Here is a 20050-nt window from a genome sequence, read left to right as displayed (position 1 = left end):
GGACTAGACAAGACAAGACAAGACTAGAGAAGAGAAAATGAGAAACAATAGAACTCAATTAATGAATGTTTGATACAGTGGAAAATGTAAGTTACCTAGGGAAAATCTCCCTATTTGACAAAAACTACTGGGAAAACTGGAAAGCAGACTGGCAGAAATTAGGTGTAGAGAAACACTGTGCACCACACTCCATAAACATTCTAAATAGATATGTGACCTTAATATTTTTAAAATGTATTTATTATTTTTTAACATTCTTTTCTTTTTAAATTTTGAGTTCTAGATTCTCTCCCTCCCTCCCATACCTCCTACACTCACAGAGGAAGCCAACAATATATCAATTATAGAGGTGACACCATGTAAAACATTTCCATTTTAGTCATATCACGAAAATAAGCAAATAAAGCAAGAAAATTATACTTCATTTTGTACTCAGAGTTCATCAGTTGGATGGGGGTGGATTACATTTTTTCATCTTGAGTCCTTTGGAATTGTCTTGGATCACTGTATTGATCAGAGTAGCCAAGGTTTTCACAGTTGATCACCATTACAACATTTCTGTTACTGTGCACAATAATCTCTCATTTCTTCTCACTTCATTTTGCTTCAGTTCATATAGGTCTTGCTATGTTGTTTTTTTTCCTGAAACCAGCCCTCTTCTCATTTCTTACAGCACAACAGTACTCTAAAACAATCATGCGTTACAACTTGTTCAGCCATTCTCCAGTTGGTGGGCATCCCTTTAATTTCCAATTCTTTTCCATCACAAAAAGAGCTGCTATAAATATTTTTGTACATGTAGGTCCTTTTCCTTTGATCTCTTTGGGGTATAGACCTGGTAATGGTGTTGCCAGATCAAAGGGTATGCACAGTTTTATAGCCCTTTGGGCACTGGGGCAAATTGTTCTTCAGAATGGTTGGACCAGTTCACTATTCTACCAACAGTTCTTTAATACACCTATTTTCCCTCATCACCTCCAGCATTTGTCATTTCTAATTGTTGTTTGTTGTTTGTCCTCTGTTCTTGAAGAGGACCATGACATCAGGAAGATGATGCCATGACTGGCAAATGAAGTGGATTTAAGTGACGGAGAGCTGTATAAGGTCACGAGCCTCACTTTCTCCTCCAGAGCCATCTGGGTTCAGTGGCAAGATATAGATCAGGATGACTGGAGATGGCCCCTCATTTCTGATAGGTGTGAGGTGGTACCTCAGAGTTGTTTTTAACGCCTTTCTATAATCAATAGTACTTTAGAGCATTTTTCCATGTTATTATAGATAGCTTTGATTTCTTCTTCTGAAAACTGTCTGTTCATGTTGCTGACCATTTATCAATTGGTGAATGACTCTTATTTTTATAAATGTTAATCAGTTCCCTATATATTTGAGAAATGAAGGCTTTATCAGAGAAACTTGCTATGCAATGTTTTGATATTACTTCACTGTCTAGGATAGCTTTAACAAAATGTAGATTCCCAATTATTTTGCTTTTGCTTTGTCTGAAATCATGATTGCCACCCCTGCTCTCTTCACTTCAGCTGAAGCATAATAGACTTTGCTCCAGCCCTTCATTTCAATTCTGTATGTGTATCTTTCTGTCCCAAGTGTGTCTCTTGCGTTCAGCATATTGTTGGATTCTGGTTTCCACTTATCCACTTATGTTCTTTGCGTTAGCTCACTCCATTCATATTCACAGTTATGATCACTAACTGTGCAAACTCTATGTCATTTTCCTCTGTTTATTCTTCTCTCTCTTTCTCTTCCTATCTGTCTGTCTGTCTCTCTTTTTATCCTGTTCCTCCTCAAAAGTCTGTCTTGCTTCTGGGTACTGCCTCCCCCCAATTTGCCTTCCCCTTTATCACAGCCCTTCCCTATATCTCTTATCCCCTTCCCCCTCCTATCTCCCTATTGGGTAAGATGGATTTCTATGCCCAACTGAGTGTGTGTGTGTGTGTGTGTGTATAATATATATATATGTATATATAAATATATATGCATACATACACATATAAATATTCTTCCCTCTTTGAAACAATTCCAATGAGAGTGAGTTTCAAGCATTGCCTGCCACCCCATCCTCCATTTTTCATCTCACTTTAAAAGCTCTTCCTTGTGTGCTTCTTTTATGTGAGGAAATTTGACCTATTCTACCTCTCCTTTTCCTCTTCTTCCAGTATGTACCTCTTTCTCACCCCTACATTCTTTTCTTCCAACATAATTGACTCACACCCATGCCCTCTGTCTATGCAGACTCCTTCTAACTATGCTGATAATGGGAGTTACATGCATCATCTTCCCATATCGGAATGTAAACATTTTAACTCCATTGAGTCCCATATGATTATCACTTTCATGTTTACCTTTTTTATGCTTCTTTTGAGTTCTGTTTGAATATTTTCTATTTTTCTATTTTCTATTCAACTTTGGTCTTTTCATCAGGAATGCTTGGAAGTTCTCTGCTTCATTAATTATCCATTTTTTCATCCGAAGAATTATACTCAGTTTAGCTGGGTAGGTTATTTTTGCTTGTAATCCCAGCTTTTTTGCCCTCTGGAATATCATATTACAAGCCTTCTACTCCTTTAACCTGGAAGATGCTAAATCTTGTGTGATCCTGACTGTGGCTCCCTGATGTTTAAATTGTTCCTTTCTGGCTGCTTGCAATATATTGTCCTTGACCTAGGAGCTCCAGAATTTGGCTATGATATTTCTGAGAATTTTCATTTTGGTGTTTCTTTCAGGAGGTGATCAATAGATTCTTTCAATTTCTATTTTACCCTCAATATCTAAGATACTGGGACAGTTTTCCTTGATAATTTCTTGAAAGATGATTTCTAGACTCTTTTTTGATAATGACTTTCAGGTAGCCCAATAATTCTTAAATTATCTCTCCTTGGTCTATTTTCCAGGTCAGTTGTTTTCCCAATGACATATTTAACCTTTTCTTCTATTTTTCATTCTTTTGACTTTCTTTTATTGTTTCTTGAAATCTCATGGAGTCATTAGCTTCCAGTTTCCCAATTCTAGTTTTTAAGTATTATTTTTCTTCAGTGAGCTTTTGTACCTCTTTTTCCATTTGGCCAATTCTGCTTTTTAAGGAATTTTTTCTTCAGTGAGCTTTTCCACTTGGCCTATTCTGCTTTTAAAGGCACTCTTCAATTTTTTTGAAGCTTCTTTAATCAAGCCGTTAATTCTATTTTTATAATTTTCTTGCATCATTCTCATTTCTTTTCCCAATTTTTCCTTTACCATTCTTACATCTTTCTTTAAGTTTTCTAGGAATTCTTATGACCAAGGGTCCAATTAGCACTTTTCTTTGAGGCTTTGTTTGTATCTGTTTTTACATTGTTGTCTTCTTATAAGTGTATGTCTCTGTAGTAGCATATTATGGTCAGCTATTTTGTTGTTGTTTTTTATTCATTTTTCCTGCCAGTTTCTTGACTTTTAACTCCTTGTTAAAGTTGGGCTCTGGGTGGTGAGGCACTACGAAAAGCTTCAGGCTTTTTCATGCTGGTGTTTTCAGAGATGGTTCTGGGGGTTTGCAAGTTTTTGGTCCCTCCAAGGTGGTGATCCAGGGAGAGGCTAATCAGTCCAGAAGCTAATGTTCAAATCATTGACATAGTTTCCTATGGCCTAAGTTTAAAGCCAGTCAGTGCATGAAGAGTTAAGAACTCCTCCTACCAGCTTCTGACCAGTACAACAGCATGGCCAACACAGATGCAGGGAAGCTGCACCCAGCCGAATCAATACTGTATCCCTGCTGAATATCCTTTCCATGCTATGGTTAAGTAAATTTGTTTTTGTTAACTGTTAGATGGTACTCAAGTGTCTCATTTGATTTCATCCCCGTCCTACACATGAACCATCAGACAGGTCAGAGTGTGGCCTATTCAAAAATATAGTAGCTCTTCTGATCAACCTTACTTGTATTCATATTTTAAATCTTTCTCTAGTACTATGATTTCTTAAGAATTTGACTAAAAAAGTCTCTTCAGCTTTTCCTTGAGTACTCATTCACCCAATAAATCTCAATCTAATTAACTGCAACCTTACTGCTTTTTCATTTTTTAATCAACTAGTGCTTTCAGTAGTACTGATAGGGAATAATTCTGAGTAGCCTTTTATGACCCTAATGGAAACCTTTTGACAGGCAGTCTGTGATGATAATATAATATGGTGCTTAAAGCAGGCTATTTAATTAGGTTTGCTTGCCACACTTAAAGAAATGGTCCTATTTCACTGAACAATTTTTTCTAATGTCATAATACAAAGATTGTAAAGCTTCCTAGATTTAAAGAATAAATTTCATTAAGTTGGTTGTGGAGATAAAAGAAATCTCGTTGTCCTGATGTAAAGATACTGCTATTTTATGGCATAATTATACCAAATTAAATAATTCTTTGAAAAACAGGAAATTTAACAGATAATACATCATCATAATTAACATGACTAAATCTTTAAGGACCCACTATGTGTCTGGGACTCTGAGACATTTGCATAATGTAGAAAACACTTCCTAAGAAGTACTAATGGTTTTTGTCTTCCATTCATATGCTAAATCCCATGCTTTAATGTCTTTTTGATTCGACAACCTTTCTTATTCAGAAGACTTGGAAAAAAGCATAGCTATTCAGCTTTTCAAAAAGGACAGCTGATGATTGCCCATTGTCTCAGGGATAAAATACAAACTCCTTTGACGTTTAAATCCCTTTATATTCTGGCTCTAGTCAATCGTTCTGAGTCTGTTACTCTTCGTACTCTACTTTCCAGTCAAATGACTCTAGTTGCTAGTCTCTATTTGGATATTCCATTTCTGGTTTCTAGGTCTTTTTAAAGGCTATCCCTCAAACCCAGAGCGTACTTCTTCCTTACTTCTTAGAATCTCTAATTTCCCCCAAGGCTCAGTGTACAGCCTCCTCAGCAGGCCTTTCTTGATTCCCTCAGTTCCTAGTCTTACTCTCCTGTATTTATCTTACTTTTCTACATATTTTGTAGTTACTTATCTGTGTTCATGTTGTCCATTACATCACTTCCTCAAGTAGATTACAAATTTCTTGAAGGCCTAGAATTTTGTTTTTGTTTGTTATTTCAGTGCTAAGCACATGCCTGGTACTCTATAAGCATTTAATAAATGCTTATTTAAAGAAAAATTGGGGGAAAAGGTCTAATATACGCATGTATAAATGCATATATCTATATATTTGTGTATATGTATTCTTATATGTACATACATGTGATATACAAAGATATGTAGATATTGCAAACATACATGTATTATGTAAAAATCTACATATATCTACATACACCATGATATATGTGCATTTTAGTGAGATCAGCCACCAGATCTAGGGCTTTAGACCATTCCCCTTCGTTCCAGTTTTATCATTGCAACCTGGATTTGAACCTGATTTCAAATTTGTTCTTTGGTAATAACTTTAACAAAGTTATTATTTCCAAATAGATACCATGGAATCATAAGATCTTGCTGATGATCTAATCCTACTTTTGCATTTTAACAATGAAAAAATAAGACTAGAAAGGTTAATGACTCACCCAACATCCCACAGATAGGAAGACATAATAATTAATACTTTAAAAAACTGAAATTTTAATTATGATTAATAGGCTCACTGCTATCTTTGTACACAGACCCAGAATTGTGTCTGATTCTTTCAGACAATCAAATGATATTTTTTATGTAGTGTCTTCTGCTTCATCCAATGGCTAAAAGCTCTATATAATCCTCTGAGATTTATCAAGATCTTATTCACAAATTCCTGAATACCTAGTTATAATGATAAGCATGCACACACATGTATGTATACACATACATATGTGTGTGTATGTGTAAAATTTCCTCCAGGGCTCAGTGTACAACCTCCTCAAAAGGCTTGGTTCCCTCAGTTGCTGGTCTTTCCTTTATTTATCTTAATTTTCTACATATTTTGTATTTCCTTATCTGTATACATGTTGTCCATTGCATGCATACACACATGTGTATTCATATGCGTATATGTATGTGTATATATGTATGCATGTGTATGTATATACGTATGTGTTATTGTTGTTCAGTAATTTCAGTTGTGTTCAACTCTTCATGACCCGATTTGGGGTTTTCTTAGCAAACATTCTGGAGTGGTTTGCCATTTCCTTCTCCAGATCATTTCACAGATGAGGAAACTGAGGCAAACAGTGTTAAGTGACTTGCCCAAGGTCACACAGCTAGTCCTCAGGAAGATGAGTCTTCCTGACTCCAGGCTGGGCTCTCTATACACTGAGCCACCTAGCCTAGTTAGATAGATATACATATGTGTGTGTGTGTGTGTGTGTATATATATATGTGTGTGTGTGTGTGTGTGTGTGTGTGTGTGTGTGTGTGTATATGTATGTATGTATATATGTGTGTGTGTGTGTGTATATGTACACACACACATATTCACTATAGATTGATTTACTGATTGAGTTGAAGGAATCTGGGCCTTCTATGATTACATGACCTGGGGTGACGTGGAATGCAACCCTTACATGTACTTTATTAGAGCTTTGATCTCAGTGATGTGAACAATTCCCCCTCCCCCAGGCTGAATGTTTCTCCTCAATCTCTGCAGGACTCTGCCTCAGGCTCTCTTCCCTTCTCCCTCTACACTCTTTCTCATTGAACTCATTAGTTCCTATGGGTTTAATTATCATCTCTGGCAGACGATTTCCTATATACCTACATATCTTTGTATGTTGCATGTATATACATATAAGAATATATATGTCTCAAATCAAATGAAGCAATGACATATTACATTTATATAGTGGTTCTTAAATTTGTATGATAAAAGCACTAATAAAGATTTCTTCTTGAAATAAGCATGTATTTGTCATGGACTAGCACACATACAGAGAATCTCAGGGTGCTTGGCTCCTTCCTCGTATGGAGGCTCTAGAGAGCCAGATTCCAGGAGCGTGGTGAGGACATGGAAAGGAAGACATTTCATAAGTACACTGACGAACTTTGTGGATACACAGGCCTTTATTTTACACACATACACACACACACACATGCACACACACACACACAAACATACACATGAGCAGCCAAGATGGCCACGGTATACACATTGCCTTTAATAGACAATTCCTACATTGGCCATCTCTAAAAATTATACGTACCATTCTGCGCCCTGAGCCTTATGACTTCTCTATCAGGACATTTGTAGCATGCTTCATCATCATTCCTCTGGAATCAAGGTTGGTTATTGTGTTAATTGGAGTTCTTAAGGGCTGTTTTTCTTTATAATGTTTTTCCTACTTTATAAATGGTTCTCCTTATTCTGCACATGTCATTCTGAAATAAAGAGTTCATTTGAGAAATTAGAGTTCAGTTGAGTCTTCCCAAGTTTCACTGAAATTGTCGCTTTCTTAAATTCTTATGGCACAATAATATTCTGTTATGTTCTTATAACATAATTTATATGGCCATTCCTCAATTGATGTTATTTGTTATTGCAAAAAAGTAGTAGCTATAAATAGTTTTATAAAAAAGAGCTGCTATACATACTTTTTGTACATGTAGGTCTTTTTTCTCTTTCTTTGATCTCTTTGGGATCTAGACTATAGTGGCATTGTTGTGTCAAATGGTATGCACAATTTATCAACTTTTGGGGTAGAATTCCAAATTGTTTTCCAGAATGGCTGTACCAGTTCACAACTCTGCCAAAAGTGAATCAATGTACCAGTTTTCCTACAGCATCTCCAAAATTTAGCATTTTTTTCTTTTCTGCCAGTGTTGACAATCTAATAAATATGAGGCGGAACCTCAGACTTGTTTTAATTTTTATTTTTCTATTAGTGATTTGTAAAAGTTTTCATAGTGATAGCTTATATTTATTCCTTAGAAAACTGCTCGTTCATATCCGTTGATCATTTATCAATTAGGGAATGGCTCTTTTTATAGATTTGAATCAGTTCCATCTGTAGCTTAGAAATAAAATCCTTTTCAGGCAAAACTTCTGCAAAGATTTTTTTCCCCCAATTACTTTCTAATTTTAGCTGCATTGGTTTTGTTTGTACACCTTTTTAATTTTATGTAATTGAAATTATCTGTTTTATCTTGTGATCCTCTCTGATCCTTGTTTGGCCATATACTCTTTGCTGGCCATAGACCTAAACCACTGTGGTCTGAACTTTCATGCATTTATGTTATGTTATCTGTATGTAACTGGCAAATGGTAGGAATGTGTCTAAAGAGGAACACTGGCGGGAACTCTTTGGTCTTTATGCTCTTGTGAGTGGAACCAGTCTTTTCTAGCTCCTCCCTACAAGGGTGCCTGTGAACTGACTTTTCCCCTTAGTCTAGTAACTCAGTGGTGGGATTCAGCCAGTTTGCACTGGTTTGGTAGAACCAGTACCTAATTTTAGGTTGAGTTCAGGGAACCGGTTGTTAGCAGGAGTGAGACCTGCGCCCCCAATGTCAGTGCCTCCGCTCAGTTCGACAGAGAACTGTTTGTTGATTTATCTGAATCCCACCACTGATCTAGTTCCCTCTACATTATCCTTCAGAAGCAGAAAGATGGGTCTCTTTAATACAGGAAAATTAGACTAGTTCTCTACTTAACAAACCAATACCTCACCAGAATATTACTAACTCATTCTGTGTCCAGGTTTGATTTTGGTATGGATTTTTTTCTTTTACCTGCTTTTGAAGAAGCATAAAAATATGTATCAATATCTCTGGTTTGGTCCTGTCTGGTGAAACACTCAACAAATTAAAAATGGTCTCTGTGTAACTATAGCCTCCCTCTCTTTTATCTTTGAGCAAATGAAATACATATAAACCGGAAATGCATTAGCTTTATCTTAATAGACTTTAAGAGGCTAGATGGTTAGAAATGCAAAACACTTTCAAGAAAGAGAGATAAGCTTTGAGGTGGATAAGAAAGGGAAGAGGGGTGAGGAGGAATATTGTTACTGTAGTTCTGGGCAAACAAGGGCAGCTCCAGTCCTAGCAGGGTTCTGAGTGGCCCTGAATTGTTCAGCTACAATCTTTTCCAAGTATCTCCCTCCCTAGTCAGGGTAGCAGCAGTGGAGGAGGTCTTTTAGCATCCTCAGCTTGCTCGTACAGTTCTCTCCTCTGGAAAGATTTCCGCTCTCTTCCCTCTTTCGGACAAGAGGAAAGGGGCATTGGTCATTTCCTGGGATAAATGCAACCCTTAATGTTCAGAATGAACTAATGTTTTCTGTCTAGTTCTATAGGCATCTATTTCAGCTACACTCTGACTCCTTGGATAAAGGGGGCTACCTGAACATTTGTTTAATTTCCCTGTCCTAGAATGTAATTTGTTGAGAGTAAGAACTGTCTTTTTTAAAAAAAATCTCAACTTGCATCCTCAGAGCCTGGTGCAATGTGCTGCATAGAGAAGCTAATCCATAGTTGTTTTAATTTAGTTTGTCAGTAGAGAGAAGACCCATACCGATAAAAACACAGGTCTTTAAAAGTAAAGCTTTGACATCAGCATATTTTTTTGTAGTTTGCTTCTTTCCTTTACAATTAGAGAATCGGGAGTGATGGGAATCCCAGAAAACTGAGGGTTCAAATGAGGTGGGTTCTGGTCACCTGAGATTTTTCTGGACTATATATGGGGGAACATTGTAACTAGTTGTTCTTTATCATTTGTTGAGGAATTTAGGTGAGATATAAAGAAAAACTTTCTAATAGAACTATTTAATTATTGGAATAAGTTACCAAAGGATACATTGCAGTGACAGATTTAAATTTAGTTTAATTCTAGAAATCTTTTTGGTTTGTCCATAAAATTTCTTAAAATATAAGCTCCTCAGGACTAACTCATGATTTTTAGCAAGAATAGTGAAAAAAATTTCCTAATCCAAAATAATTCTTTCAGAGTTAAGAAGTTGGGTAGATTTCTCCCTCTGCCTGGTCATATGCTTCATCTTGTGTTATTAAATCATGTGATTGAAAAAGAACAGCCTAGCGTTTTATTCATGATAAAGAGATTAGCGGCCTTGGGCTTGTACAGGGGACATCTATCTCGGTGTCCTCTGCTATTTTTGATTTCCAGAAACAATAATTTGATTCTTTTTTGTAGCTTGAATGGATTTGCCTCTTAGGCTTTCTTGATGCAAAGTGGCAGTAGAGCCAAATCTTAGAATATTAGACTAAGGCTTCTTTTACCGGGAGATAAAAGAATTTACATTTTTGTCTTTTGGGGCGGGGTAAGGGAGGAATGGGCTGTAACACTGATATTGCTTTAATGATATTTGCCTATTAAAATTATCTCAACATTTTTGTTAAAAAAATTGTAAGTTTTTTCCAACAGATGCATGCATTTAAAAATATGATGGAGAACATAAAAATTATTGATATAGATTCTCAATATTCAGTTGTGCTGAAGACAATATAGCTTAAAAAAGCAAATCAAAACAATTAATGACAGTGAACTGAACTGGAGTCGTGTTTTGTTTAATAAATACTTGCTGATTAATTTTGTTTTGCATGTTATATAAATGCTAAGCAAGTCTTTTGGGAGGTATATATAATAGATTTTATATATATATACATACACACATATATGTATATACATACATACATACATACATACATACATACATACATATACACACATATGAAAAGTTCATAGGAAATAACCTAGATTCCATCCGGACACAATCTGTTGTCTTCACAAAGAGAAGTAGGTGGTATGTGTTTCATGACATGATTATCACTAATGACTTTGAAGAGGGTTTACTTTGTTGAACATTTACTCTCTCCCAGTGACCCATTCTTCCTCTATTCTAGGTAGTCTGAAACTTGTACCACTTATTCATCTTTTCAGCTTTTCTCTCACACACTAACCTTTCAGAGACTCTCTTTCCTTATCTATAAAATAGAGATGATTAGATACGTCATACCTACCTTGAAGACATTTTGTAAGGAAAACACTTACTTTGCAAGCCCATATTTCTAGTGCTTTTCCTCTGTTGATTATTTCCAGTTTATTCTGTATGTTGCTTATTTGTGCATAGCTGTCTGTACGTCGTCTTCTCCATTAGACTCTGAGCTTCTTGAGATCAAGGGACTATCTTTTAGCTTTCTTTGTGTCTCTAGCACATAGCCTGACACATGGTAGATGCTTAATAAATATTTATCACTGCTGTTATTTTTTAGTTGTTTTAGTCTTGTCCGATTCTTTGTGACCCTATTTGGAGTTTTGGTGGCAAAGATACCAAAGTGTTTTGCCATTTTCTTCTTCAGCTCATTCTACGGATGAAGAAACTGAGACAAACAGGGTTAAGTGACTTGCCCAGGGTCACACAGCTAGTGAGTGTCCGCGGCTGGATGTGAGCTCAAGTCTTCTGACTCCAGGCCTGGTGCTCTATCCACTAGCTGCTTTATTGACTGACTGGCAAACCTTAAAGTGCCTTACGAATGAGTTGTCACTTCAAATAAGTACAAATATGCATGTGTGTGTGTATGCATGTGTGTGTGTATGTGTGTATGCATGTGTGTGTATGTGTGTATGCATGTGTGTGTTTTGTGATTCCTAATCCCGTATTCTTTGCTGGATTCTCTCCAGCTATATATCTGGGGTCGATTGATTTTTGTTATTTTGGGAACAATATCTCTGAGTCAGTGAAATATCAGCAATGTGATTATTTCTAAGCCAGTAGAAATCCATGTGTCATAGACGGAAAAAAAATAATTCCTAGTAGAAATAGTATATTGATTTAATAGTTATAATATTTTGATTTATGCATGACTGAAGTAGCTGAAATCTACTTCTATTCCACTCCCTCTTCCTCCCCACCAAACTAGTTGACAAGCCTAAAAATATTCGTAAGGGGGCAGGAAGATAGTGGAGATAAAGCAAGACAAGTAACTTCTCTGAGGTTTTTTTTGAAAAAAATAAGATGGGCTTTGAAATAGAAAAAAACAACAGAATTGAATTTTTAAAAAATGAAATCCTTGCTATATCGTACATAATAAGCTGGTGTGATAACTTCCTCAGTTGTTGCAACATGTGAATGACCCAGTCTTAGCTGTCTGAGGTTAACAGAATTTAAGTCACTTGCTTATGGTCACATAAGTCAGAGAGAGGATTTTAACACATCTTCTTGTTTCCAGGTCCAGTGTTCTATGTACTATATATACTCTGGCTGACTTTTTCTTTTATTATAAACAAAGAAGGGATACTAGTACCTTATGTGATATAACTTTTTACTTTTCAAAATGCTTTCACAACCACTAGCTTCTTATTAAGTTAATGAACCAAATCAGCATCACGAAGTAATTCACTGCCTCATTTAATCTTGTTCTTGAAGTTCATTTTACCCCATCTAAACCAACTTGTGTTATAATTCCTTCTCTTCTCCCAAACCATTCATTTAAAATAAATAGCTGTCATAGTAATGGGAAGCTTAGAAATTAGGCTTATTTAGAACATACTGTGGTATTAGTAACAACATTAAATAGGGAAGAATTATGGAAACTTAGAAGTAATATATATGCTAAATATGCAAAACAAAGCACATCATATACAATATACATTTCTTAAAAACCAACTTAGTATAAAAAGAAAAATGGCTTCTATAAAGACTGTATCACACCACTGGATGTGGCCTTCCTGAAAACAAGGGAAAGAATAATTGATGGACAATAGTTACTAAAGTAAGATGTTAGAATTTTAGAGATGAAAAGGACCTCAGAGATCAACTAGTCCAAGCTTCTAGTATTCAGACATGGAAACCAAGGCCCAGGGAGAATTAATAACTTACACAAAGTCCCAGGGGTTATTAGTGGCCATTCTCCTGGTGGCTATTCTCAGGTTCTTTCTACCATACTACATATCCAAATATAAATAGCTTCCTTCCAGATTTCTACTTAATTTGAGTATTTTCTACAGCCTTAAAACAATTTAAAGATTTGTCGTGTTTTTGTGTATGTGTAAAATATCCTTATTTTATTTGCAGAGGAAATAAATAACTTCAGTTAATGGCCTTATTAAAACATACTGAGTGAATTGCCACTCTTAGCAATTAATCTATATCTTATTTTTATTGATATCTTCAGTTTTTACAACATCTTCATTTCTGAGCAAGTCTCTTTCCTACCTAGTGAACCATCCCTTGTAACAAAGAATTTTTAAATGAAAAAAAGTAGTTTAGCAAAACCAACCAATACATTCACTATATATAACTATATATGATATATTCAACACCCAATAGGGAAGGAAATACATTTGCTCAAAACTTCTTTGGGGCTAAGGTTGGCTATTATAATTATCTAGTATTCAGTTTTACTTTTTATTCCATCTATGTGGTTAGAGTAATTGTATAATTAATAATGTTTTCTGGGTTCTGCTTTCTCTCTTTCTCATCAGTTTCTATATGGCTTCCCATGCCTCTCTGAATTCCTCACATTTGTCATTTCTTATGGCATACTAATAATTTTGTTATATTCATGTACCACAATTTGTTTAGGTATATCCCAAGTGTTAACCATTCATTTACTTTGTTCCTAACATTTTTAGAAAATAAAACTACCATCAAAAGTACTATGAATATTTTGACATATACAGCATAATTTTTAAGAGGAAATACATATCCTTAGAGGCTGAAAGATGTTGTAAGATTTAAGGAAATTATAATTTAAAAATGTTAGTGGGCTAAATGGACCATCTAGTGCAACCCCTTCATTTTACATATCAGAGTATTGAGTCCAGAATGCTTAACTGATTTTCCCCCAAATGACAAAACTAGTTAGTAAAACAATTGAGAATATAGAGTAGGGTAAATAAGTGGGAGTTGGGCTGGTTTACATCCAACGGAGCATTAGATGAACCACCTTGACTACTTCTAATTAGTCATTGTAGTTCTGACTCATTGCTGAATGATTCTGGCTTTTTAAAATAATGGAGCAATGGAATTTACCACCCACTTTTGGCTAGTCTCTATCATGGGGTATCTACTGCAAGGGGTATTTGCATCAAAAGGATGAGGAAGGTCTACTTAGTGTACCTTAAAGAGAGAAGCCTGAATTATAGCTCTGTGCCCATTTGAGAACTGTGTCAGGGCTCTTCTGGAAGAGGTGGAGGAGAGGCTCATGCCCTTCTCCCTCCGACCATGCTGCCAACACATATCGATAAGCGTATATGTCTTGTCTTGGGCCACTTGACCTTCCATGCAGATCAAACAGCAATACCGACCTGGGCACATCCTGCATTTGAAGAAAATTTATTAATTCTAGACAGTATAAAACCATAGAGAAGTCAATGGGCAGGGCCACAGGACAGTTCAAGTCCTTCTGTTCTAGGCACAGTCCATAAATGCAACTAGTTCTTCTCATAGTTGGATTGCTTGGGAATGCAGCCCAAAGTGGATGGTAGGTTATCGAAGGCTAAATAATGTCATGAAACCAATAGTAAACAAATACTATGGGACAAATGGAAAGAAACTTTGAAGTGAGAGAAAGAGCTAGAGGGTGGGGACGCTTTTCTTTGTGGTCCACTGAATGGGCTATTCTTCCTAGTTCAGTGACCAATCCATCGGATGTGGACACTCTTGATCATGGGACCAAGGGATCCATAGTCTTCCCAAATTACCTGAGTCCTTCGGTGCTAAGGCCATAAATGCAGCCAATAATAAATGTTCAGAAAGCTTAGTACATGCTCCATGAGATATATTCCTGTCCTAACCTTGTTACAAGTCCTAGATATTTTCTACAGTTTCTTAGGAGATATTTTGGCTGAATTATTTAGTTAATTTCCTCAACTATCCAATTCTTTTTGCCTGTAGCCTTGTATTGTATTATTAGACCTTTCAGGAATTTTCCTCAATTGAGCTAAGCTCAATTAATTCTACCAGTAGAGATCACTGTGGAGCAATATCAGAGGAAATGCTTCTTGGAGGAAGGAAATTTAACACTCTGTGCAGTAATAAAACTATAGATACTTTAGTTTTTAAGAAAAATAAAGTAATTTTAAGAGGGCATAAAAACTGAAGTTAAACTAATAAGAGAAGGTATTCTTTGTCATTATAATAAAGAACAAGCATACTGTGCTTGAATAATCTTCAGAGGGATAATAGTCTTCTCCCTCCAGAGTGTTTGTTAATGATAATCCCTTCAATTTAGGTAGTACATTTTAGTAGTGGATTTCTTTGTGATTTATGTTTCGAGACCAGCCACAAGACCACTACGCATTGATTTCCTCCCTTCTCTTTTAAAACTAAAAGAATTACTCTTCCCTACTTACCTACTGACCCCCAAAACACATACACTTGTGATGCTGGGAATAAGCACACTTTATTATTATTTTTTAAATCTTGTTACTTTTGTTTTCAAAAATTACAGTAATTTCGTAGTATAGTCTTCTCCATCCCCCACCTTCACTCTAGAACTTTCTTTTGTAATAAACATGAAAATAGTCCACGCTAGATATATAGTGGTAGACATCTCAGGGGACACTTTAGGTGTTATAGTGGCAATGGCAGCCCATGAACTCTCTTATATCCTACTTTCCATAAATTTGCAGATAGCTTTAATTAATTCATTGACCCTCAAGTTCTTATAAAACATAATTTTTCCACCAGGTGGTGCTACGCTCAAGCCACCAGCCAATAAATTTTAGTGTGCCTCCTCTTTGGGACACAATTCTGAGCCTTTCTGAAGGGTCTAGTATGTCTGCCTATTGGTGGTGCTTGGCTTGAAAACTCTTAAAGTTTTCCTCACTCACTATCCAAGCTCTACTTGGCTAATACTTCATATTAGAGCAGATATTGTTCCCAATTCCCAGTTGATAAAAATGAAAAACCAATTGAAATTATTGGAAAATTTATAAATTATAGGAAAATTTCTGTGGCTTACCCTCCACATCTGGAATATTACCTTAAATCTGATTAGCCCTCTGTATTTTCTATGACATAGGCAATTCATACTGTGGCCACATCATTTATTTTAAAGATATATATACACACGTATGTATACACATATATTGACATGAATATGTAACATACATAAATATCACATGCATGTATATATGTGTATATATACATATACATACATACATATACATACATACATATATATGTGTGTATATATATATATATATATATATATATATATATATATATATATATATATACACATATATATGTATGGGTCTCAGTTTGCTCACCAATAATAAAATGAGGACACTGGACTCGATGGCCTCTGAGATCCTTTCTGGTTCCAAATCTATGATCCTAGAAAGAGAAACTTGTTAAGAGCTATATTGTGGAGCAAATTGGCTATTTGCCTTCCATGGATCCTCTCAGTTGTCCTTACCCTTCCGTGGTACCCAGGGTATGGTTCCAGATCCCTCTAACACATGAAGCTTTTGGAGGGATTGCTGGCAAAGGATGTGTTTGTAGAGCCCCTAGTGATAATACATGGGGCCCAAGACTGTCACCAGAGAAACTGCGGGAAAGAGAGAAAGTAGTCCTCTTCATCTTCACTACTAGAGACTTTTCTCAGTATATCAGTTCAACCTTGCTCTCCTCTGGTCTTTTTTCCAGCACTGCTCTGGATCTGTGGATAGTGGTTTAGCCCTCAAAACCTGCTGTTTCTCAGTTACATGGTGGGCAAAGAATTTCTGTCTCCCACTACAGCATCTCTTATCTTCTTCCGGCACCTGAACCAAATGGTAGAGCAGAAGTCAAAAAGCAAATAAGATCCACTTGTGTATGTGCAATCTCTGCTTAATTCCTGCTGTGAGCAAGCCCTCAACCAGCTCTGTTTTCAATGTCTGCTTGACTCTTTCCCCCGGAGCAACTTAGATCCCTCAGATACACGTTTCAGACTTCTGCTACATGAAGAAAAGCAGTCAAGCCAACGTCACCAATATAAGCAGCCATCTGGCACTTGTGATATCACTTCTCCCCTCCACTTCTCTTCAGAGGAGAGGAAGAAATGTTTCATCATTTGTGTTGTAGAGAAAATAGTTTAGAATTACATTAAGCATTTGTCTTCACAAGAAGTTGCCTCATCCGGAAAACAAGGACCTTGGACTAGATAATCTCTAAGATCTCTATCAGTTTTAACATTCTATCAGTCATTCAATAAACATCTACCATGTGCCAGATACTGTGCTAAATGCACACTAAGAAAACAAAAGATAGTTCCTACTACCAAGGAGCTCACAGTCTAATGGAGTAGATGGCATGCAAACAATTATGTACCAATAATGACATATAGGATATATTGGAGATGATCAACAGAGGGAAAACACTAATATTAAAAGGGATCTTGTGCCTCTAACGGTGCAGCTAGGTGGGCCTGGAGTCAGGAAGACTCATCTTCCTGAGTTCAAATGTGACCTCAAACACTTACTAGCTGTGTGACCCTGGACAAGTCACTTAACCCTGTTTGCCTCAGCTTCCTTATCTGTAGAATGAACTGGAGAAGGAAATGGCAAACCATTCAAGTATCTTTGCCAAGAAAACCAAACGGGCTCATGAAGAGTTGGACACAACTTAACTAATTGAAGCAAAAAGAACAATACTGGCAAATCAAAACAACTGAGCTATGATTCTGAGTCACCTTAGGTTATCTGGCAAGTTTTTGGAGGAGTTTTATTTTCTCTTTATTATTTATTTCAACCCTTTAAAAAAAAGTCTGTGGTTTTGTTGTTATGGATACTCCTTCCCCTAGGAGATGTTGCAACCTTCTCATACCTTAGGTAATGGTTTGATGAGCTGAATAAAAGTAAGAGATTTTCTGTCACACCCAAGAAACATTTAAGTTTCACCTTGATATGGAGGTGACCCTGGGTACTTAACAGCTATGACAGTACCAGCTCAGGTAGGTCCTATGATATTGGGTACATGCCTGGCTATAGATGGCATGGCTCTTGTCCTTTGATCAGCCTAGCTAAATTGACCAAGAGGTGACGAATTCTTTTTGTCCACATCTTCTCTTGGAGATGGTCTCCTAAAGTGTACGTGTGTGTAGGAAGAGTGGGAGTTTGAGACCTGCATTGGTTAAAGGAGTACCAATACCAATGAAATCTCAGGTTTTTTAAAATATTGAGTTATTCTGAAGCCTTCCAGACATCTCATTCTCACCATCTTCCCTGAATTTGTACCCTATGAATCCCCAGGTCTTTCCATCTTCCCTGCAGCTTAAACCTCTTTATATGTGTTGTCTTTCCCTATCAGAATGTGAGTTCCTTGAGAGCAGAGACTATACTGATTTTGGGGGCGGGGGTGGGGAATTCCTATTGTACCTAAAAAGACTTTTTCATTCATATATTCATTGAAGCAATAACATATTCTATTGAATTGAATTGCTTCTATGGAAGCAATAATATATTCTAAGCAAATAATATTATGTAATATCATATACTACTGTCTTAATAGTAATACATTTTTCTCTTCTTTCTCCTCAACATTTGCAGAACTTCCAATGTCCTGCTTTGCAATGTCACAAAACGTGTGTCATTCTGGTTTGTAGTTACAGACCCTTCTAAAAATCAAACACTTCCTGCAGGTGAGGTGCAGGCAGCCATAAGGTAATTGTCACTCTATTTTATTCTCTCTTAAACCTATTTTGTCTTTGACGAACAAACATGTTAGTTCATTTAAAAGTATTTGTATGCATGCCAAACAAGTCTATTCTGTTCCTTGCCTCCCTTATTTAAGTGCACCAAGAGATCAAGAACTGCATCCTGTTTGCTATAGCTGCTAGACATGACCTTCTGAAATGCTCTTCATGTCCTTTTTTTAAGGCATGATATTAAGACATGCCTACATGCCTATCATTTGAGGCATGATACTCTGTTAAGAAAAAGTACCTTTGATTCTATAAAATAAATAAATGAGTAAACAAATAACTCCCACAACACTAAATTAAAACAAAAAAACAACGTAACCAGGTACTTAGCAACTATGTAGAGTTAAATCACATACATTTTAAGGGATAACAGAGTAATAGTTAAAGAAATAAGAAGTCAAATTACAGAACAAAGAACTTCTGGAAAGCGCATGTTGTTGTTGCTTATCCTTCATTTTCAAAGAGGACCAGTGCTATCATGGATGATGTCTTGACTCGTATTGGATTTAAGTGAGACAGAGTTGTGCAAAGTCATCAACATCACCCTCTCTTCCTGAGTCATGTTAGAACCATCCATGCATGACCACCTATGAAGGGATTTTTTTTACTGATCTAGGAGTTTATTACTTTATGGTACTGCTACCATGGGAACTCCCCCCACTGACTTGTCAACTATTTGTAACTAGAAGGAGATAAGTAGCACCATGGATAGAGTGTAATCAGGAAGACCTGAATTCAAATTTGAACTCAGAAACTGTGTTGGTAAGCAAAATGGGCTCTTAGCACTTAGTTCAACAAGTGCCCTTGAAGAGTTTGGCTCTTGTTTCCTTTGAGTAATTCAGTGTATTTCATTGAGTCTTACTAAGTGCTAAGCCCCAGGCTCTAACCCATATTAGGCGTTAACCTAAGCTATGTGGATATGAACCTCCCAGGGTCCTAAGGGGAGGGGCTAACTCAAGAACCAATCATAGCGGCCTAAGTTCTGGTCATTCAGATGACGTTTGATGACGTCTGAAATCCTACAAGAAGAGAAGACAGAGCCATTTGCGCACTGGTGGTGGTGCTGAGGCGGAGACTCCAGGCAGCTGTAGCTAGGAGCCCTCCAGCTTGTAACCCGGATGCTAAGACTTTGTTAAACTCTGGTAACTATGTATTGGGATTTGAATCAGACAAGGTCTGTCTGTCCATGTTTGTAATTTGTTTGTAATTTGCTCTGAAGTTCAATGTGCTGGTCTTTTCCCCTGAACTAAGTTTATGATATTTGTATGCTGAATTAAAGTAAGCTTGTCAACCCCTTAACCTTGCTTTCCTTAGTTAAGCAGATCAAAAGAACCTGTGCTTTTGCAGCGTGCTGGTAGCATTCTTGTTGTTGGGCTTACGTTGGTCTTTCACCCCCACAACAGCTGCTAGCCGGATTGTTGAAACAGAAACTTAGTAGCAGTATGACCCTGGGCA

The 20050-nt window shown here is 36.6% G+C and overlaps 1 protein-coding gene across 1 annotated transcript in view; it reads left to right on the top strand.

Moving 5' to 3' along the window:
• The window catches only part of CLTRN (collectrin, amino acid transport regulator), a 65797-nt gene that overhangs the window by 23975 nt on the left and 21772 nt on the right, over positions 1–20050 (top strand). Inside the window, exon 4 of the mRNA XM_036746842.1 lies at positions 18441–18554. Coding sequence (XP_036602737.1) covers positions 18441–18554 — 114 coding nt within the window. The remainder of the gene's footprint in view (positions 1–18440; positions 18555–20050) is intronic.

The sequence above is a fragment of the Trichosurus vulpecula genome, chromosome 2 (genome assembly GCF_011100635.1).
Source record: "Trichosurus vulpecula isolate mTriVul1 chromosome 2, mTriVul1.pri, whole genome shotgun sequence".
Classification (NCBI taxonomy): domain Eukaryota; kingdom Metazoa; phylum Chordata; class Mammalia; order Diprotodontia; family Phalangeridae; genus Trichosurus; species Trichosurus vulpecula.
This window is presented reverse-complemented; position numbering and strand designations above follow the sequence as displayed.